Source organism: Ictalurus punctatus, chromosome 2 (assembly GCF_001660625.3).
Source record: "Ictalurus punctatus breed USDA103 chromosome 2, Coco_2.0, whole genome shotgun sequence".
NCBI lineage: Eukaryota > Metazoa > Chordata > Actinopteri > Siluriformes > Ictaluridae > Ictalurus > Ictalurus punctatus.
This window is the reverse complement of record NC_030417.2, coordinates 7,051,935-7,074,812: the sequence shown is the minus strand read 5'-3', so window position 1 is coordinate 7,074,812 and position 22,878 is coordinate 7,051,935. Positions and strand designations below refer to the sequence as shown.

Below are 22,878 nucleotides of genomic sequence, written 5' to 3'. Positions count from 1 at the left end.
GCAACCCATGTTTCATTTAGGTTCTCCAGTTTCATCCCTAATACCAGTGTATGTATTGGCTATGTTAAATTGCCCCTAGGTGTAATTGTCCCCTCCAGAGTGTATTCTTGCCTCACACCCAGTGTTTACAGTGTTTAACCCTATATGCTCTTGCAAAATTACTATAATCCACAGATATTGCTCAGCAGTTGCATTGACACACGTCATTTTTGTTCCACAGATTTTTGAGGATCGTGCGATGCACAATTTTCTCGACTTCCCTCTTTACCCTATAGTGCAAAGCACAAAACCATAAAGCAACAAAAGTTAATTCCTGTTATCACTTTCATTATAACAGCTATAAATAGTTATTCCCTCACCAGCCTCTCTCTTTTCTTTCTCTTTCTCTCTCTCTCTGTCTCTCTCTCTCTCTAAGGTATCCATACACAGATATACACAAATCTATATACACATTCCACATTCCAGGTATGTATGTTAGCCAAGGTCTGGTGCACAGGTGGCATTGCAGTTAATCCAAAGGTGTTCAGTGGGGTTGAGGTCAGGGGTCTGTGCCGGACACTTGTGTTCTTCCACTCCAACCATGGCAAACCATGTCTTCATGGAGCTCACTTTGTGCACAGGGGCATTGTCATGCTGGAACAGGTTTGAGCTCTTTAATTCCAGTTTAGCTGGACTGTAATGCTACAGCATACGAAGACATCCCTGACAATTGTGTGCTTCTAACCTTGGAGCAACAGTTTGAAGAAGAACCACATATGGATGTGATGGCCAGGCGTCCACAAACTGTACCTTTGGCCATATAGTGTATATATTCTAATGATACTACAGTATATGCTAGCTACAGATTATGAGCTACTGATGCACCATGGTTTGAACGAATATCTTTATATTCGTTCAAACCACAATGCATCATTTAATTAGCTGTACCCCTGAGGTAAAGATACAGAAGTTCAACCCCCCAAATCACACTGGTGTAGGAGAAGGTGGAGTTTGAAGAATCCGGCCTATCAAAATATCGGCATATAAACACATCACATTTGTAAACACACACACATACACAGCTAACAGTTGGGTTTCTGTTTGCGTTAGCTTTCTGATGTGGTGTCACATTATATTTTGATATAAACACGCCAGCCGTGGTATGTTATCATTGTAGCGGCTGGCTAGGTAACATTATAGTGTAAATACATATCTCAATATTTCCTGTTACGTTAAAGAACGAGGGACGGTGGCTGAAAACCGGCGGAAATAAAACAAAAAACAAAAGGAAAAGCCTAAGCTAGCTATCCGGCTAATTAATCCGAAACGGGGATCCATGTGAGGAAACTGGTAATGACTCGAGAGAAGATGTAGCTTGATAAGTGAGTATTGAAAATCGGTTTTAGCAATCTAGCAAACAAGCCAAAAGACGTGTAGCGTTTCTATTCTGTCAGGTTTCTGTTAAGAAACTGTAATGTTATTGTTTACTGCTTAGCATCTCATCTCATCTCATCTCATCTCATCTCCAAAGCTACTGTCTGTATTAATCTGGCACTCTTCTTTAGCATCGTTAACACGCCAGCTAGATTTCTAATCTTTTTAACAGCAAATAATAAAGGAAAAGTGTTAAAGCGGTTGTTAAGTATTCTTAGTCTTAGCAAACAATGTTAGCTTTTCATATTGGAAGATATGACAGTAGTTAGCCGGGGTTTAACAAGCGAGTGTCCCAGTTTATTAATAAAATCTTTCTGGCTAGTGATATTCATTAAAGCCAGTTTTCTTTATTAGCTCTTTATCATGCAGATCCTTATCACATATCTAATTTTGCTCTGAGACCCTTATGTTGTGTTTGAGCATCTGTTCCGTATACAACCAGGAGGTTTCATATTTCATTTTTTCCTCCTTTCTTAGATAAATAAGTGTTGGCCAGGAGAGGAGTGGAACCTTCTGGACCTGAGACCTGGATTTGTTTACCTGGAAGAGTCATCAGACATCTTTTCCTCAATGGAGAAAAAGGAGAAGAAGCCCAGCTACTTTGCCAGGTAATTAAAAAGGTTATATATATATATATATATATATATATATATATATATATATATATATATATATATATATATATATATATATATATATATATTTATATATATATATATATATATATATTTATATATATATATATATATATATATATATATATATATATGTATGTATATATATATATATATATATATGTATATATATATATATATATATATATATATATGTATATATATATATATATATATATATGTATATATATGTATATATATATATATATATATATATATACATATATATATATATATATATATACATACATATATATATATATATATATATATATATATATATATATATATATATATACATATATATATATATATATATATATATATATATATATATATATATATATATATATATATATATATATATATATATATATATATATGTATGTATATATATATATATATATATGTATGTATATATATATATATATATATATGTATATATATATATATATATATATATATATATGTATATATATATATATATATGTATATATATGTATATATATATATATATATGTATATATATGTATATATATATATGTATATATATGTATGTGTGTGTGTGTGTGTGTACATGCATGTATATGCGTATATGTGAATAAATATATGAATGTCATTCATATTGTGTACAGTTTAATGAGACTGTGTCTGCAGTTTCAGAGTAATTGCTTGATGCATAATGGATTCCCCAGGTTTTTTGTGTGTGTGTGTGTGTGTGTGTGTGTGTGTGTGTGTGTGTGTGTGTGTGTGTGTGTGTGTTTTCATGTATATGCGTTATATGTCTTCTGACATGCCAGAAGATTCAGCTTTCATGAAATGGCAGTTATAGTACTTTGAGACACAGATAGTAAATTAGATTGTTACTCTGTGCTCATTTCATTTATGTTGAGAGCTGTTTTAAGTGTTTTGTCCTGGTGAGGAGAGAAATAATTTTATAAGTTTAAGTTTTACATCATTCCACCGCCAAAATACTCTAGGATGAAAGCGGCAGTGTTTTACCAGTTGCATCACCGTGGTTGTAGAAAGGACGAGTGATTCTGTTGTTTCCGCTGCAGTCACTGTGGCTTCTTTGTATTTTGACTTAATGCATTTAATTTTGCATTGGAACCAGGACTGATTGTTTCCTTGCTCTGTTATGGCCTGATAAAGACAGCTGGGTTGTCGTCGTCGTCTCTTCCCCCCGCCCATATTTATGTTTAAACGTATGCAGTAATATTCGATCTCTGTCAGAAGACAGTGAGAAATTAGGATTTGTTTGCCAAAGTAAATGCAAGGAGAACTGAAAGTGGGTCAGGTTTGTTGAGTTAAGAACCTCTGTTGGCTCTCATTGCCTTCATGTGACAAGGCTTGGCTTATGCTTACATCATATGCATGTAAAGTATTATCATGCACACAGGTAAAACCGCTTTGGTGGGGAATAATCTGGTGTTTTCCACCATTCTCTCACAGATAAGCTATTGTATCTCTTTCACACAAGTCATCTGTAGCACTTAATTACAGCTGATATAGCGTGGAATCCTTTTTGGATATCAAATTGACAGTGTCATCATCATCATCATCATCATCATCGTCGATAGTTCTGCAGTAGGAGTTTCTTGGCTCTCCATGTCTGTTCTTGAGACTTAAAAGCTATCCTGAGCTCAGCATGCTTGACTGGTGAGATTGTTATTTGGTCTAAGTATATGGATGGAGTCTGCATTTATTTATTTATTTATTATTTCTTCCGGCTCTCTTGAGTGTACTAATGCTCGATGTGGCTGATGTGGATTAATGAGAACAGTGCTTGCGGCATGTGGATCTGTAAGTTCAGGACTTGCTGTATTGTTGGATTGAAGACCCCATATGATGTCTTTTTTGTCATAAATTAAAAATAATAGTTTGTCCAAAGCTATTGCTTTTCAAAATAAATTGTCAGGTTGTTATTGTTGGCTAGCTAGCTTTTTCTCTTACCTCAGATCATGTACACTGCAAACCTCCCTCAATCCCTTCGTTATTACCATTGATATTCCTACACGGTCTCCAATAACACATTTTTCCGCACTGTGAAAAGTGTCCTAGTCATTGGCAGATGCATTATCATTTGCATTACAGGGGGCTGTGTGGCAGGGATAGAGACTGGTCATTTCAGTGTAAACCTTCCCCTTTCAGCAGAACAGAGTCTCATCAGTGAGCTTACGTTTCATTTTGATGCCCATAATTGTCATGTCATGTTACGACTCTCAGGCTGAAGAAGACGCGGCAGCTGAAGCAGGGCCAATCGGAGAGAGTGGTGGCTAAGGAGAGCCTGTCAGATACAGACTTGAAGGGATCAGTCATCTGTGAGCCCGCCCCTACTGCACAGCTTGACAAGAAAAACCAAGAAAGTGAAAAGCCCAGTAAAACTGAGAGAAGCTTGAGTGGAGAATCGGGTAAGACACACTCCACAATTGCAGTCATAACTGCAGAATATTACAGTACATGAGTTTGCATATATTAATCAAGCCTTTCTCAGTCCTGGATCTGCAGTACCTTGGATATTTCGGTGTTTTCCCTGCACCCAAATCACCTGACATAACTTAGCAGCTAATATACACCCTTAACTTAGTAGATTTGGGTGAGTTAGTACAGGGAAAAGTCCAATATGTGCAGGGCATTTGTAAACACTGAATGAATTCATAACCGTGGGTAAGCCCTTGAAATCTATACCTTCTTTTTATTCGTTTGTGCTTTACTGAGGACTAGGAGATCTGGAGCATCATTATATTAGAGGAAACAGGCCTGAACACACATATACACACACACCCAATGCACACACTCGCTCTCTCAACATAAACACAGGCCTCTAAAACTATTTGCTGATCTGACAATGGCATGCTCTTAGGTGAAAGATCATAAATTGTTTGTGAAGGAAGTTACATACAGCCAGGTCCATAAGTATTTGGACAGTGACTCTATTATGTCATTTTACCTCTGTATGCCACCACAATGGATTTGAAATGAAGCAATTAAGATGTGATTGAAGTGTAGACTTTCAGCTTTAATTCATAGGGGTTTAACAAAAATATTCCATTAACCATTTAGGAATTACAGCCATTTTTTTTTACAGAGTCCCTACATTTTTTTAGTTTGTCCAAAAGTAATTGGACAAACTAACAATCATAAATATTTGCAGTGTAAAAACAATCCTTTGCAGTCAATAACTGTCTTATGTCTGGAACCCATGGACATCACCAAATGCTTAGTTTCCTCCCTTGAAATGCTTTGCCAGGCCTTTACTGCAGCCGCCTTCGGGTGCTGCTTGTGGGTCTTTCTGCCTTCAGATTTGTCTTCAGTAGGTGAAAGCAGCTCACTTTGGTTGAGGTCATTGGACATTTAAAAGCATTTAATTTCTATGCCTTAAGAAGCTCTTGGATTACTTTTGTGGTAGGTTTTGGATCATTGTCCATCTGTACTGTGAAGTGCCGTCCTATCAGTTTTACAGCATTTGACTGAATCTGAGCAGAAATTACAGCTCTATACAATTCATACTGCTACTTCTATAAGCAGTCACATCATCAATAAACACCAGTGACCCAGTTCCATTGGCAGTCATAAATGTCCATGCCATAGCATGGCAGCAATGGCACCATGGTTCCTCCACCAACCTTTACAGATGATGTGGTATACTTTGGATCATGAGCCCTTCCTTTCCTTCTCCATACTTTTCTCTTTTCCCATTATTCTGGTACAAGTTAATCTGTCATTTTTTTGTGTTTTTTAGCGAGTCTAATCTGGCCTTTCTGTTATTGAGTGTTACCAGTGGTTTGCATCTTGAAGTAAACCATCTGTATTTATATTCATGAAGGCGTCTCTTGATTGTAGAATTTAACAATGATATGCCTACGTCCTCCAGAGTGTTCTTGACTTGGCTAGATGTTGTGAAGCTGTTTTTCTTCACCAAGGAAAGAATTCTGTGATCATCCACTTTAGTTGTCTTCTGTGGTCTTCCAGGCCTTTTGGTGTTACTGAGCTTGCCAGTTCCTTCTTTATAGGAATGTACCAAAGTGTAGATTTGGCCACTCAAAGTTTCTGCTATCTCTCTGATAGGTCTGTTTTTGTTTTTTCAGCCTAATGATGGCCTCCTTCACTTGCATGGACACTTCTTTGGACTGCATATTGAGAGTTCCCATGAACAGCTACCAAATGCAAATTCAGTGCTTGGAATCAACTCCAGGCTTTGGTGCTAGAAATGTCATTTTCAGCATATAAAAATGCTTCTCTTTTGCATTCTTTTATCATTGTTTTTGCTTTAATGATGGTGTGCACTCCAGTTGGCATGGACTCCACTATTGTGTTGAAACCTTATGATCTATTTTAAATCAAATCCATCTGTGTCATCTGAACACGTACTTCAATGTGGTCAATATCAATAAAATAAAATAAAAAACCCAGAAATAGTGCAGAATCCCGAATATTAAAAATTCTAAAACCTTCTTTTTATTACCAATTTTAAATGGGGGGGGGGGGATCCTAGATTGTCACTGTGGTCTCAGACTTTTGCACCCCTCGGTACCTACATATGAGGCTGTAGAAATTATGCATATCCTATCTATTTGACCTTATTATGCATTTTAGAAATAGGTCAGTCGCTTTTGTTATTGAAGCAAACTACAAACTTTCCCCCCCCACACTGGCATGAACCTTCTTGAAAGGGAAAACAGTGCTATATTTTTTCTTTCAGTCGACAACTGCAAATCCAGTGAACAGGCCAAGAAAGAGAAAAGAAAGCCTCCAGGCACTGTCGAGTACACGGTGAGTGAATGTTCCCATCCTTTAACGTCTAGACTTGAGCACAACATATTCTTAACATATGCATTATGGCATTAAAATAATTAGTTTATTAATGTGTATGTGTTAATAGTTCAAAGCCTGTGGATGAAAAGCCTATGGATGTTTTTAGCTTATCGATTCATTAGAATAATTTAAGATGACATGTGTATGTGTGCAGGTGGGATCTAAGGACACCTTAAACAGCATTGCATTGCATTTCAATATCACCCCAAATAAACTAGTGCAGCTGAACCGTCTCTTCTCTCGCAGCGTGGTTCCAGGACAGGTGAGTCCCTTTCTGCACTTCACTAGTCACTTGCTTACTGTCTTGAGCTTCAGATTCTCATTCGAGTCAGTTCCCACACACAGTGTCGTGCCCTGTATAATGTACTGATTGATTTTTTTCTCTACAGAAACTCTTTGTCCCTGATACAGGGCAGTCAGAGACGGCCAAGGTTTTCTCAGATTCTGTGAACGTGGCAGAAAAAGAGTTCCAGGTAAAAGACCTATTACTAATTACTTGTATTGATGGCACATTGCCTTCAATTTTATTTGCTCCACCAGCAGGTTATTTAAGATATTTTGCCTGTCTCTATAAACCCTGATAGATTTTGAATGCAAGTTCTAAGGTAAAGCTGTGTTTTAGGATGACAGATCAAGCTGCAGGCCGAGGCACCGGGAACTCTCTCCCCATTCTGAGGATGAGAGCCCGGTCAAATTCCTCAAGATGAGCTGCAAGTACTTCACCGATGGCATGGTACTAGAATATAAATTTTTAATCACAGTTGAAGGTGGAAATCTTGTGCATGTTAGCAAGACAAAAAAGGACTTGAGCTGATGATGGGAAATTCCCATCTTATTTCTCTCATTTCTCAGGGAGTTGTTGGCGGTGTGATGATTGTAACGCCCAATAACATAATGTTTGACCCGCATAAGTCGGATCCTCTAGTGATTGAGCATGGCTGTGAGGAGTACGGCCTTATCTGCCCCATGGAAGAGGTGCTGTCCGTGGCTCTGTATGATGACGTGTCCCGCATGCAGCTCAAGGATGCTTTGCCGTCGTAAGCAGCAATGCATCTCTCTCTCTCTCTCTCTCTCTCTCTCTCTCTCTCTCTCTCTCTCTCTCTCTCTCTCTCTCTCTCTCTCACCTGAGTACTTTGTGTTTTCTCAGTCACAATATAATATGTGCTTTGGGGTGTTTATATAACGTCAGGAATCGGTTATCACATGATGAAGCACTGTGCTAGAGTTATTATTGACACTGGCTTGTGTCTCCATGACCTCTCTCTTTCTTCTTTCTTTCTAATGTTGCAGTTGCCTTTCATTTATCATGATGTACCATGCAGTAACTTTTTATATATATTTTTTCCCTATAATTTATATTCCATTTTTCTTTCTTTCATAAGTTCCCTTATGTTTTCTTTAGTTTTGTTATGAGTTTATAATTTAGTTTTCCTGAGTTTGTCCTTCATATTTAAGTTCTTTTTTTGTTTTGTTTCTCTCTTTCTTTAATTTTCCTTTCCGTCACCCTCACATGATGGCCGCTGTTTCAACGGTAGTGACATACCTCAGGATCTGTGTCCATTATACAGGCCAGGTGAGTGGGTGGAACTTCCATCTGAACAGGACCTGAACCCCTTCAGCCGCTACGAGGCCCTCGGCAAACCCAACCGCCCAATCGTATTGGATGACATTGAGACAGCGAATGATTGCCCCCCCGCTGACAAGTCACCATCCGATGAAGGCTTCACCGAGCTTGAGCTGTTGCAGAATGACTCCGGAACCGAGAACGGAAGTACCGAAACTTCTCACTGTAGGCCTGAGACTTCCAACACTACCTGTCTCAGTCTGGAAGAGACATCTTTACATGATCTGAGTCATTCAGTGGAAACAAAAATGAGTGTGCTGGTCCTCACAGACCAGAGAGCGGAGGCAGTGAGGTCGTGTGATGCAGACCATGTAGAGGATGAGGATGAAGGCGTTCATAATCGTTCCACAGATGAGATCGTAGATCCGGTCTTAGATGGGGACAAAAACAGCGCACTGTACACTGGAACAGAGCCTAGTGCAAAAGGACACAGGGTTACTGTAGTGGATGAGCTGAAAGATGCAGAGGATTTAAATAAGGCTAAGATTCTTACTCATGATTCTCCGCAAGTGGAAGAAGTAGTAGTAGTAGTAGTAGCTGAGGATGAAAAAAGAATGGTAAGCTCTCGGGATGTTGCTGTGGATTCTGGAAAATGTTCTTCTGGACCAGGCTATGAAGATGATAAGGAGACAATGAAGAGACCAAATGCAGATGAAGAGTTGAGCAAGAAGGAGGAAGATTTGCAAAACAATGAAACGGAGATGTCATGGCTGATGAAAAGGATGCAGGGCCCAATTGAAGGTGAGGGGATATGAAGATTGTGAAAATGTATCTGTAATTTATCAAATATAGGTCATAAGCATCCAGTGTATACTGCCATAAAATATAAATTGGCTGTAATGTATATTGGAACTGAAGCTTGCTTCTTGTCAGTTGGCATGGTGGTACTGTGAGAACAAAAAAAGTGTGAGACACTTGTGTAATACTTTGTTTGATCTTTTATCTTATGTTTCTTTGATGTGTAAAAAAAATAAAATAATAATAATACTTTTTGATATAATCTTTTTGGATATACCACACTCAAATTAATGTTTGGATGTGAATAGGTCATCTGTAAATTGTATCATCATTGTGTGTATCTTCTTTGTAGATATGCTACTCTGTGCCGAAGAGAAAAGCAAGAAACCACCTATGTTCCTGTGCTTCAAAGTAGGGAAACCCATGAAGAAATCCTTTGCTACTGGTCGAACCTCTAGCCCCACCCACTTTTTTGGGAGTAGAGGGAAACACCCAGAGTACTGGTTTGCGGTACCACAGGAAAGGTATGTTGTTGCTTGTGTGTGATGAATAACCAGGGCTTGAAGTTAACCAACATGCCAAGTGTTGTAGCAAGTAATGCTCAGAACATTTGGGAGTAACTTTGTGGAAACATTAATGTAATATAGTCCAGGTGACAAATAAGAGGAAAAGGTAACACAAAATGTCAGTAGGTAAGTTGTTGGGTTGCAGTGAGCCTTCAGAACGGCTTTCATATGCCTACCAGAGAACATCTTGGGCCAAAGGTCAATTATCAATTCTGTCATCACAATATTGGGTAGCAAGTGGTGAGTTGGAGTCATGGCACACGGAGCACTACGTTGGGAGCATGTGGCAGAAATTTTGAGATTAATTTAACTTTCAGCACCAAAAGGACTTCTTCCTTGTACTGAATGAGGTTGGGGATTTTAAAGCTAAATGGACCATGGTCTAGTCCTCAATCATCGAGGCAGCTGGAATAAGATGTGGCCAGCAGGCTGTTGGTGACCGTCACGACCCTATGACGTCCTGGTGGACACCAGTGGTGAGGGAAGTTGTCAGGTTTAAGAAGGAGGCCTTCTAAGCTCACAGGAGGCTGTCCGGATTCAATTAAGGGGAATAGGAGAGCCAGAAGGGCTGCTGCAAATGCAGTTGCAGAATCAGTAGGAAAAGACTCAAAGTTCTTGCAAACCATTTTGAGTCTCAGGAGGAGAAGACGAGGCCGTGTTGCACGCTCTGCTGATTAAGTGCATGGAAGTGTTGAGCTCCACTGGGGATATTTTTGAGGCGTGAGAACTTTGAGGAACTCCTTAACCCAGTGGACATGCCCTTTTCATCAGGAGTCCACCATTGTGGCTGTGTTTACTGTGGGATGTTGAAGGCACTGGATGAAGTTGGGGTTCTTTGTTGCTTGGAGTCCTTTTGGGCTGACAAACTGGGAATGTGGTAGGCTTTTTTTTTTTTTTTTTTTTTTTTTTTTTTTAATAAAGTAGACCAGAGGGTATTTTACAATTATATGGCAATTGCACTCCTCAGCCTCAGCCTAATTCTATTAATTTAAAATGTATACAGTTGCTGGTGGCTATAAAATGCTAGCTAGCTAGTAAATAAAAAATAAACCAATTAACTTTAGTGTCTGGTCATCTGTACATCAAGCCCTGGTTATAAAAAATTATTGTAAAATGTAGGTTCATTTTACTGAACTGTTCTGGCTGGTCTTCTCAGGGTGGACCATCTCTACTCATTCTTCATCCAGTGGTCTCCTGATGCCTATGGGAAAGATGCACAGGAGCAGGGCTTTGTAGTCGTAGAGAAGGACGAACTTAACATGATTGATAACTTCTTCAGTGACCCAGTGCCCCGAAATTGGGAGGTGAATTCCGATTACCTGAGCTTGTTTTGCAGTTCAACAACATATGGGCAGTTTTCTTTGTTCTAAATAGTGTATTGAACACTGTTCCGTGGTTATGTATTGAGTGTGGTGCTTCTCAACCCCTTTCCTCAGATCATCACCATGAATGAAGCACGGAGGCGGCAGAGTTTTGGCACTTTTGAGGATGAGGAACCAATGGACCTATTGTCTGTTCTGATGGAACCCAGCAAGTTATTTGAGGATACACACATTGAGAAGGTTCTACAGAAATACATGTGCACTTAATTACATGCAGTGCAATAAATAAATATACAGTGTCTGTAGTAAGTACATTATTGCCCTCACTGCACTGACCACCGTGTCGTCCCTGCAGTTGGCTGCTCGACTTCCAGCTCGGGTTCAGGGTTATCCATGGAAGCTGGCCTACAGTACAGTGGTGCATGGAACCAGCTTGAAGACTCTGTACAGGAACCTGGGGGAGCTGGACTGCCCTGTGCTGCTGGTCATTAAAGATATGAACAATCAGGTACACATGTGTGTACATACATACACACTTCCTTGTAACTGAGACTGGCTGTGAAATTCTTCCATTGCTCTTTTTTTAATGATTTTATTGGCAGGTTTTTGGCGTGTTCTCTACTCACCCATTCAGAGTTAGTGAGCACTATTATGGCACTGGGGAGACCTTCCTCTACACCTTCAGCCCTGAAATTAAGGTCAGGATACTACCCTGTATCCTACTTTACATGCATATAGACTATTCACACAACAGGCCAAATCTGATTTAATTCTTATGTTTGATTGTTTGTATCTGTTTTTGTTTTTGTTTTATTTTGGGTTTTTTTTGCCTGTATTGTATTGCCTATTCACTGTTATTGTTATTGTAACAACACAGTATGCAGAGAAGTGCTGCTGATTAAACGGTCAGTGCAGCTTTCACTGGATTTAAAACCGCATCCAAACAGGGCTTGAATTCAGTTGTAAGGACTGAAAATCTTTAGTTCATCAACCAGCACTGATGGTATGCAAGTATGTGAAATTAGATTATAAAGTGAAATTCTATTATCTTTTTTTTTTTCTTATTTATCCAAGGTGTTCCGCTGGACTGGTGAAAACTCCTACTTTGTGAAGGGAAACTTGGACTCTCTCCAGATCGGAGGTGGAGGGTAAGTGAAAATGCGTATTTGTTCGGTCAAGGGGGTTAATATGTAGAGTTTCTATGCATTTAATCTGAAGTATATCTTGCTAGGGGTCATATTGGCCTGTGGCTGGATGCTGACCTGTTTCATGGAACCACCTCCAAATGCGCCACTTTTAACAACCAACCACTGTCATCACAACAAGACTTCACGGTCCAAAATCTGGAGGTGTGGGCCTTTGAGTAAAGTCCTCAAATGTATACTCTAATACACATGCACACACACACACACATCTTCACATACCATGTGAACAAAAAAATATATATAACACAAACAAAGAAACATAAAAACAAACCTAATGGCAAGTAATATAATATGCTGGAGACATGGTCTACTGCTGGTTATGTGGAGATACTCTTCCAAAAAGGTTTCCAAGGCACTAGTTTTGACATGAGACCAAACACTACAAGTTTACCAGGTTGTCTGTTGTGCTCATTCAGAATAGGATGAAGGGTAAGAGAGAAGCAGGCTTCTGTTTGTACCTCACTTAGACTGCCTTAATATTGTACACCTATCCCAGCATGCGATAGTATATACAAGCTCTGCATAAATATAACCCTTATAGGCTGTGACTGCAGAGCCTTAGCCATATTCATCATGCTAGTGAACCTTGGAATGAGCTGAAATTTTATATTTGAAATTTTCTCCAAACTTCTGTGGATTTGCCGAACAGGGACTATGATGATGTTTACAAAAAGGAAGATGAGATCAGTTTGGTATTGGTTAGGGGTTTTGGTGAATCTTTAGTTCACTAAAAGCACGAGTGGCGTGACTGATATGGATGCCATTCATGTGAAACACATTCCATTTAATAAAAGCGAACTATTTTCTTGACCAAAGCTTTTTATTTATGCCTTTCCATGTACATTTTTTGTTTGTTTGTTTTATATTGTTTGTGTGTTTTAAATATTTGAAGTCATGTCTTTTTAATTGAAAGTTATATATATACATATTTCCTGTATGTGAGGATTCTGTTCACTTCAGTTTTGTGTGTTTTATATGATTTATATTATAAGGACCTTGTTTGGTCAACATTAAGCTGGGCACATGGTAGAAGCAATGTCAGAATTACAAGTTTGTAACTGATAAAATTATTGATTATTTCACTGTGGTTGTGTTCCAGTTCTCCCACTAATACACACCAATATTATTCACAATGCGGTCTAATGCCAGTCAGTACTTTAGTGATGAATAGTAGAATCATGAATACAAGCCAGTAGTGGCAGTATACTAGTCATTCCAACAGGTCCCTGCATGCTTTCATTGATGGTTTGTTGGCATTTTAACTTTTGATGGCATTCCCAGTGAATTTGTTTCTCTCAGATTATACTCTAGAGTTTGTTCAAAACAAAAGCTGTGAATTATGGAAAATTAATGTAATGGTGCACTATTAAGTGTATGAATGTTACTAACACTTGTTTATTCTATAAACATAGAACAAGGAAGTTAAGTGTGTTGTAAAGGTTATCTCTTGGTATTGACAAGTTTGAACAAAGGAAACAAAATTTAAAACTGACAGAAATTCTTTTGAATTTGAGGTGTCTGTCACATGTTTGATGGTTGGATGATGTTTATCACTACACTCAGAAATCCCTTTTCATGCTTACCTAAACTAACACCAGATACATGTAGTGGTGTGCTTAGTCCACTTTTAATTAAGCTTTGTTTCCTCAATGTGATTGTGATCGGTCAGTTCAGTTTAAAACCGCAGTATGTGCACTAAATTCCTGCTAATCTTTAAACAGCTCGCCATGTTTAAATGTCAAATGTAAAAGGAAAATAAATATGTCCACAAAAATACATTTCACTTTAAATGTTCCAAAGTGTTTGTTCCATGAATCCAAAATATGTCCGGCTCTATTTCACCCCTCCTAACTGCCAAGGGTAGAGTGTCGCACAACCCTGTGCATGTGCGCTCATATCCTGAGATCTTCCAACAAGGTCGTTAGGGCTGTATGACACAGTACTCGCTATAACTGCCATCGCTGTCTTCTTCCATCTCAGCTGTGCACATGATATTACGGACTAAATGAACACGGTATGGAGACTTTTGCTTTGCAACTTGTGTCTGACATGCAGGTGTTCCTTCCTCCAAAGCAAGGATTAGCTTCTGCGTATTTCTTACCACCATGGTAAATGTGCTTTTCTTCCATATTACAAGCATTATTCACACAACGCTAGTGGGTTCTGTATGCCCTCTTAGCAACAAGTCATGTGGTTGTTTCTCTTTTGCCAATTTCTATTCACCATATGATTAGTGATGCATCATTTTGTTTTTCCCTTGTCTCTTACCTCCTGGGCATTTTCTCCTTTCTCCACATTCCCCAGCAACTAGCTCTGGGCAACAGAGCTTGTGAATAACACATTGCTAGAAAAGTAGAGGGGCTCTCCTGCTAATTTAGCTAGATTCCAACTATTTCACAGTTCTTTTGTGGCCAGTGGCAGTTGTGGTTCTCTGTGGCAGAGGCGAACAGCCCATGAGGACCGGATACCCTGACATACATCTTGCCTCACCAATTATATCCTCCAGCACTCATTTTCTCAACTCCACTCCTGGCTACAAAGTCCTACTCCTGGCACCAAAATGGCCAGCAAGACGAGTCTCACTGCTTCTTTTATCACTTGTTAGCTGACAGCTTCCTCATCCCTGCAGATCTGCTGCCTCAGATAGTGTTCAACTTGCCTCCTAGAGTTCCTAGAATTTTGAACTTTTTGTGACTGCTAAACAGCAGCAAGTCCCCATCTACTGTAAAGGCTTATGCAGCAGCCATTGCATCACACTACTGCGCTGTGGATGGGTCCCATAGACTTGGTTCCTTTCTGAAGAGGGGAAAATACCACAATCTTCCACGGGTCCCTTGGAGCCTTGTATGGGACTCCCCCTTAGTGCTGCAGTCCATTAAAGCCCCTCATTATGAGCCGATGTGTAAAGATGACAAGTGGATGTCTTTTTGAAATCTGTCTTCATTCTAGCAGTTACTACTATTCTTGCGATAAGCTCACCTTGTATGCGTTGACTGCAAGATGATTTGGGTGTGACCTTTCGACTTCAGGATTTCTGCCCCTGCTCACGTTTGTAAAACAGTTTATATAAACAAGCCTTGCAGTCAGTAGAGGGTGAGTCTGCAAAGCATTCAGTGTCAAAGTTCAGCCCACTGGGTGATCATTACCATAGGCTACAGACAGTCTGAACTTCCTGGCCCTATTGTGACAAGAACCTCCTACCAGGAGCAACTCCTACTCACATGCTTTATGTAGAGGTTCCATTCCATAAGTCTGTGTTCCTGCTACCATGTGTAAGGTTAACCCTGTCTCTCTTGCTGACGTCGTCTTTGACAGTTCTTTGGCCACCTTTCAGGTTGTCCTAAGGCAAGGATAAGTTACGTTGTTAACTGTTATGACTGTGGTTCGGTCGTGCCCTGGATAACCACCAGAGTTCCTTGTCAAGCATCTCTGCAAGAAGGTTGTAGGGAATGATTGATGTATGATGGAAGTATTTATATCAAATACTACGTCATAGGTTACTACATGACCTTGCTGGAATATCTCTGCATGCCTGTACATTCAACAACATGGCATTCAAGTGTTACACACCACCTCTGGCTGTTATCAGGGCTTCATAGAGCCGTAGCGTAACTAGTTATATGTTACCACCAATGAATGTTCTATTTATTGTTGTTATGCTGAATTGAATTCAATAAAATAATAAATGTATAACACAAGACTCATTTTATTTTAAGGTGTCTGAATTTATTTTTAATTGAGCCACAACTGACAGAAATAGTTAAATAGAAAAAGTTTTTTTGTTTGTTTTTAAAAAAAAAAAAAAAAAGTATTATTGGTTCATTAGCTAAACTGACTTTAATGTTAAGAAAAAAAACAGATTTTCTCAAGACATAAAACAGCAGTTATATTCTCATTATAATAATAATAATAATAATTATTATTATTATTATTATTATTATTATTATTATTAAGAACAAAATAAATCTGTTTGGCAATATTTATATTTCATGTCTTCAGATTTGACGTATGAGGTTTATTCATCAGTGCAGCAAATAAAAATTACATAATGAGCAAGTCTAAGCATGCGTTATCCCTGAGATGCTTTAGAACTATGATAATGCTACTACAGAAATACTAAAGTAATTAAAAAAAAGAGAGAATCCTTCAAAGAAAACCAGTAGATTTCACAGTCTCTTGTGGTCTTCTGCCTTTTAGTACATAATTATCTTTTTATCCCCCTAATGCAATGAAACAAGCAAAATGCTGTATTTCACCTCCGCACTTGTGTGTCATATGGGATTTAGTCTTGCAGGGTGTCATGCTGTTGGGAGCTCCCTGTGTAGTAGTTCTGCTGAGAAGGGGGCATCTGCTCCCACAGCAGAGATGCGTTATCAGGAGCCCTCATGTGGTGTGTGCTGCTCTGCTGACTCAGGATGAACAACTGGCGAGCAAATAGTGGCTCCACCTATAGGTGAAAATTGTTAGTAACAATTGTTCTTCAAAGTCCAATGATTCTCACATCAAACTATGTAACATGCATGTTTTAGACGCAACCCTGCAGACATCACGTCCGTGACCAGGAAATGGGATGGTTGTATGTACCTGCACTGTTATGGGTCTCTTGTGAGTGTGGTTGTCATGGCACTGCTCAAAATACAACAGCACCTGGAAACAAGGAGGAGGTCGTGCCTGTAGATAGTAGCCTTGTAACTCTGAAAGACAAAGATATAGAAGATTAATGGGTAAAACCATGAACAGTTATTGTTCCTCTTCCTCTTTCTCATTTGCTCACTTCTGGAATCTAGGGATTACCCGCAAATGCTAAGGGATCATTTCATTTCCTGTTTATACAAGCGAATAACAAATGTGAGCTTTTACCACGAAACAGTATACAGATTGTTCTAACCTGTGATGAACTGCTGAATGTCCAGAAGTTTGCTGGTCTGGTTCCTCTCCAGTTTATTAGGTTTATCAGCGTTGATGTTGGGCACCAGCTCCCAGTAGACCCTGGCATTGCAGAGCTGATGGGCGCACAGGCCATCAGGAGCCATCCAGACCAATACGCCACGCTCCAGCTCTGTGCCCTCACCCTGAGGAAGTTGCACAAGTTCAGGGCCTCCGTAATTCTGGTTTTCTTCATAAGGAGCCAACCTGCAGCCCTCTGTGCTGTACACGGTCATCTCCCTGATCAGAGAATCTCCACTGAATACAGACACCTGCAGTCTGGGATCTGCCACATGCAGGGGAAGTTAGGATATGGAAATACAGAAGTGTGTGTGTGTGTGTGTGTGTGTGTGTGTTTATGTGGACATACCAGAGAAAGCAGCAGATCTCATGCTCTGCTCCAAGTTAAAGGTGGATGTTGAAGGGTCAAAACCACTGCAACTATAGAACGAGTTGCTGATCTGGTAACCGACTGCAGCAAAAAAACAAAAACAAAAACAAAAAAGAAATATACATAATTATATGCTAAAGTGATATTATAAGGGAAGCAGTTGCATGTCCTGTCTTTCACATGCAGATTCATTACCTGGGTCCCGAGACACGGTGTATGAGTTTGGACTGTAGGGATAGTAGAAATCTGGAAATGGAACTTGATCTGGCAAATCTCTCCATCCTTTCTCACCTGGAGACAGGAAGTTAGAAACCTGTGCAAAGAACACATCACACAGCCCATAAATCATGAGCACAGATTTAGTGCTCCCCTAAATCATGTGTATATATACAGGTGCATCTCAAAAAATTTGAATATCATGATTTTTTTCCTTAATTTAATTCAAAAAGTGTAAATTTCATATATTCTAGTTTCATTACACATAAAGTGAAATATTTCAAGCATTTTTGTTTTAATCTTGATGAATACAGCTTATAGCTCTTGGAAATAAAAAATCCAGTATCTCAGAATATTCGAATAAAGAATTTATAATACAGAAATGTCGACCTGAGAAGAGTTCTAATCAGCTAATTAACTCAAAACACCTGCAAAGGTTTCCTGAGCCTTTAATCTCTCAGTCTGGTTCACTATACACAACCACAATCACGGGGAAGATGATTCAAGTGGAAATCAAGGTCCCGGACTCTGGAGGAAGAGTGGAGAGGAACAGAATCCAAGATGCTTGAAGTCCAGTGTGAAGTTTCCACAGTCAGTGATGATTTAGGTTGCCATGTCATCTGCTGGTGTTGGTCCACTGTGTTTTCTCAAGTCGAGAGTCGATGCAGTGTCTAGCAGATTTTAGAGCACTTCATGCTTCCATCTGCTGACGAGCTTTATAGAGATGCTGATTTCCTTTTCCAGCAGGACTCTGCACCTGTCCATAGTGCCACAACTACTAGTAACTGGTTTGCTGACCGTGGTATTACTGCGCTTGATTGAACATCCAACTCGCCTGACCCGAACCCCATAGAGAATCTACGAGAGACACCAGACCCCACAATACAGACGAGCTGAAGGCCGCTATCAAAGCAACCTGGGCTTCCAGAACACCTCAGCAGTGCCACAGGCTGATCGCCTCCATGCCATGCTGCATGGATGCAGTACTTCATGCAAAAGGATTAAAGCCCCGACCGAGTATCAGCGCATAAATTAACATACTTTTCACAAGGTCGACATTTCTGTATTATAAATCCTTTATTCTAATATTCTGAGATACTGGATTTTTTATTTCCATGAACCGTAAGCCGAAATCATCAAGATTCAAACAAAGGCTTGAAATATTTCACTTTATGTGTAACGAATCTAGAAAATATGAAAGTTCCACTTTTTGAATTCAATTACAGAAAAAAAAATTCCACGATATTCTCATCTTTTGAGATGCATTTGTGTGTGTGTGTGTATATATATATATATATATATATATATATATATATATATATATATATATATATATATATATATATATATATATAGTGTTAGTGTGAACAGATATTTTTTGTCATACTTGACTCTGCAGAGGTGTGTATGTCGAGTACAGTGGATAGCTGTGAGGGCTCGTCATTGTGGAAGTTCTCTCACAGGAGACTGAAACGGATAGAAAAAGAAGAAGAGGGAGAAGAAAAACACCATTTAGATCTCATTCTGATTTTATTAAATATATAGAGCCCCATATAAGCAAATAAAAAGAAATAAGTTACAGCGTGCTGTGAGAGCGCACATTTCTGTCTAGAACTGGAAGAAGAAGAAGAAGAAGAAGAAGAAGAAGAAGAAGAAGAAGAAGAAGAAGAAGAAGAATGAGAAGAATAAGAAGAAAACAAACAATCAAACATCTGTGATTATGTTCATCCTCAGTCACCTCTCTTGCTGCCCTCCGGAATGACCCTGTAAACTTTATAAGGCTCGGAGGTGTCCAGCTGACTCTTCTCCACGAGCTCCTCGAAGTCGTTGCTCTTGTTGAGGGCGCAGCGGAGGCGCGTTTTCCAGGTCGGCGGATCCGGTTTATCGATGCCTTCGCGATATTTGCCCTTAAACAGCGCCCAAGCCTGGTGTGTGTGTAAAGAAGGAACCAAAATACATCAATAAATCACACACAGCCTGTCAGTTGGCTTTACGGGATGTGAACGTGGGGTGGATTTGAGTGCGTTTTTCACCTTGAAGAGCGCCGCGTCTTCCTCGCGGTTATAATCCTGCTTGCCGGCGTGTTTCCACGGAATACGGAACGTGCTCTTCTCGCGGTCCTCCCACACCAAGCCGGGGTATTTCCCCCCGTCCACCTGCTCAATCAGCCACTGGCGAAGCTTTCCGTTACCCGAGATTCCAGCCATTCAGCAGCCCGTCTCCTTTCCTATAAGGATGAGATACATAAGAAAAAAAATCCGATATTATTATTATTATTATTATTATTATTATTATTATTATTATTATTATTATTATTATTTGCCATCTAGTATCACTAATATTACTATTAATATTATTCAATACGCTATTTATGAAGGTTTTACGCAAAACAGTGCTCTCACCTTACTCTCACGCAGATATTTTGACATTTGAAACTCCTGTCGTTCAAATTTCAGCCGCAACTTTCCTGATTATTTGCCTGCCAGGGGCGCAGCGTCATGCGAGCTCAAAGCAGTGGCCAGATGTGCGCCAGGGGTTCCACCAAAGTTCATAGACGCACGCGCGCGCACACACACACACACACACATACACACACACTAACCAACCAAAAGTGCAAGAGAAGACAGTCTACGAGTTGCACTAGTGTTTAAAATAGTTTTATTATTTTAAAATTCCTGGTCGTGGTGTATTAAATCATTTGGTCATGCAGTTCAGGGGCAAGGGTGCAGTCCGGAACACACCTGGATTTAACTCATCAGCTCAAACTTAACTCCTGAATCTAAAATGTGTGTTTTGTAGACTTGGATAAAACACAGATGCTCCAGGACCATATCTAGAATCAAACAGGATTGTTATCTTCTGTTGTTTTCCAAAACAGAAATAGCTGTTAAGATAGACATTATATCTTCCTAAATGTTCAGAAACAAATGTGGTTTTTTTTTTTGTTTCAGAAGAATTACTCAAAACCCCAAATTCCCCACAGCTGAATGCCAAGTTGACACTGCACATTTTCCGCCTTAGTTTGAGTCACATCTGCTATTTAATGCTATTTGTCCAGAGATGACTAGATCTGAACCCCGGACCCTGAAGTCCTCTGGGACATGAGGGTTACTCAGCACTCAGCATTCATCTCTCTCTCTCTCTCTCTCTCTTTCTCTCTCTCTCTCTGTGTGTGTGTGTGTGTGTGTGTGTGTGTGTGTGTGTGTGTGTGTGTGTGTGTGTGTGTGTGTGTGTGTGTGTGTGTGTGTGTGAGAGAGAGAGAGAGAGAGAGAGAGAGAGAGGCATTTTTATATTGGGTAATTAAAGAAAAAAGTGCATTTGGAAAATGGTCATAGAATATAACCTTCTTTGACAATCTTTAAACTAAACCCTTCATTCAATCTCTCATTGATTTGTTCTTTCATTTATTCATGTTTTTAATTAATTTTTCATTGTGTTCTAAGTTTGTGCAGCTTCAGCTAAACCAGGATGAAAGATCTGGGCTTTTGTTATTATTATTATTATTATTATTATTATTATTATTATTATTATTATTATTATTATTATTTCTTCAAACTAAATTATATCAAAAACATTAAGCTAGCAAACCTAAGTGTGTAGATGTTGGTGCTTGTGCACTGTTAAAAAGCAACCAGCCAACCAACCAAACAAACAAAAAAGCAGTTTTATTAAATTATTTAAATTTATTTATTTATTCAATTTATAGTATGAGAAAAATTATGTTTTTGTGATAATATTTGGAGTACATGTTGTGTTGTCTTACTTAACCAATGAAAAGTGTTAATCATTTATATTCACTTAAGAAAAGTGTATAAAGTTATAGATAGATAGATAGATAGATAGATAGATAAGTAGATAGATAAGTAGATAGATAGACAGATCGATAGATAGATAGACAGACAGAGAGACAGACAGACAGACAGACAGACAGATAGATAGATAGATAGATTGATAGATTTTATACTTGGCTGTGAACCTAACTGCCAACCAACGTCTTTGGTTCCCCTCCCTCATCTCTCACCAAATGATTTTCCCAGAAATCTGTACATCTTGCGGTTGCTTGTCAGGTATTCAAATGAACCATGTTCTTCCCGCAGGCCACCTGTTCTTATCATTACGCTGCGCATCTCTGATGGCTTTCAAAAACATGCTGAGTCAATACAATACCAAAGATCAACGAAGATGCAAACAGCGTGTATACAGTACATGTGTTATTATAGCAGCATGAAGAAAAATATTCCAATTTGAATCAATATATGCCATTATAATAATAATCATTAATATAATAATATAATCATTTTATATCATGATACTTCAGACTCACTACAACACCAATCTTTCCAAATAAAAATTAATTAATTAATTAATTAAATAAAAAAGGAAGATATCATCATTATCAAATGAAAACAAAATCTTTTCTTGTTCAGGACATACACACAAACAGATAAACTCTTATGACTGATGAAGTGTTTTCTGAAAAACATCTCTAATGTATAATCCATTAAGTAAGTATATTTTAGACAATGGAAAAAAAATCACTTGTAGAAACTAGTAAAAAAATATTTTTTTTATATGAAATAGGCTATGTGTAACTGCAGTTATGAAATATTATGAGGAGATATGTAGTGGTGGTGTAAAAAAAAAAAAAGGCTTGTCACATTGTTATCAAAAATAAAATAAGAAAGAAAGACAAAAGGACTTTAAAGAAAAAAAAAGATAAGTAATTCTTTTTTTAAAAAGTATTAATTACCATATTGTTTCCAGATTTTCTACATGTTATTTATTTATTTATTTGTTTAGTAAATGAAGTTTTAAATGACACAATAAAATACTATTCAAGTAACAGTATTTCTAGTTCAGTGTAGCATTCAATATTATTTGTCTTCTGTTTTCTTTACGATTCCTTATCAAATTTTTTTTCCTACACAGAAACTGAAACATATGATCTAATATTGTTTATGAGTATACGATCAGCTTCAGAAGCACTT

At 38.5% G+C, this 22,878-nt stretch overlaps 2 protein-coding genes across 3 annotated transcripts; one reads left to right on the top strand and one right to left on the bottom strand.

Annotated features, from left to right (window-relative positions):
* The first annotated feature begins 1,029 nt into the window (after positions 1-1,029).
* LOC108257128 (nuclear receptor coactivator 7) lies at positions 1,030-16,055 on the top strand. Of its 2 annotated transcripts, none has more exons than XM_017454606.3 (16): positions 1,030-1,361; positions 1,891-2,021; positions 4,314-4,498; positions 6,790-6,860; positions 7,057-7,164; positions 7,292-7,375; positions 7,525-7,635; positions 7,755-7,939; positions 8,471-9,267; positions 9,617-9,788; positions 10,987-11,134; positions 11,267-11,392; positions 11,508-11,660; positions 11,755-11,850; positions 12,227-12,300; positions 12,384-16,055. In XM_017454606.3, the coding sequence occupies exons 2-16, from the start codon at positions 1,984-1,986 to the stop codon at positions 12,517-12,519; spliced, it is 2,484 nt and encodes an 827-aa protein (XP_017310095.1). In that variant the 5' UTR covers positions 1,030-1,361; positions 1,891-1,983; the 3' UTR covers positions 12,520-16,055. The 2 variants fall into 2 exon arrangements, with proteins under 2 accessions (XP_017310095.1, XP_017310086.1); XM_017454597.3 differs by having other exon boundaries at positions 8,438-9,267.
* Positions 15,135-21,166, bottom strand: irf4l (interferon regulatory factor 4 like). The gene is made up of 9 exons (XM_017484808.3): positions 20,293-21,166; positions 19,924-20,117; positions 19,629-19,815; positions 19,278-19,357; positions 17,870-17,987; positions 17,654-17,755; positions 17,246-17,569; positions 16,942-17,051; positions 15,135-16,804 (listed from the first exon to the last, which is right to left on the bottom strand). The coding sequence occupies exons 2-9, from the start codon at positions 20,095-20,097 to the stop codon at positions 16,640-16,642; spliced, it is 1,260 nt and encodes a 419-aa protein (XP_017340297.1). The 5' UTR covers positions 20,098-20,117; positions 20,293-21,166; the 3' UTR covers positions 15,135-16,639.
* Between the last annotated feature and the right edge of the window lie 1,712 nt (positions 21,167-22,878).

Bases quoted from the DNA above. Each gene is read 5' to 3' on its own strand.
- LOC108257128 (XM_017454597.3), top strand. From the start codon at position 1,984: ATGGAGAAAAAGGAGAAGAAGCCCAGCTACTTTGCCAG. The intron at 7,165-7,291 runs GTGAGTCCCTTT...TTTTCTCTACAG, and splicing joins GCAGCGTGGTTCCAGGACAG to AAACTCTTTGTCCCTGATAC. The intron at 7,636-7,754 runs GTACTAGAATAT...CTCATTTCTCAG, and splicing joins AGTACTTCACCGATGGCATG to GGAGTTGTTGGCGGTGTGAT.
- irf4l (XM_017484808.3), bottom strand. From the start codon at position 20,097: ATGGCTGGAATCTCGGGTAACGGAAAGCTTCGCCAGTGGCTGATTGAG. The intron at 19,358-19,628 runs GTGACTGAGGAT...TATCCGTTTCAG, and splicing joins TCCGGAGGGCAGCAAGAGAG to TCTCCTGTGAGAGAACTTCC. The intron at 17,052-17,245 runs GTTAGAACAATC...TTTGTCTTTCAG, and splicing joins CATTCAGCAGTTCATCACAG to AGTTACAAGGCTACTATCTA.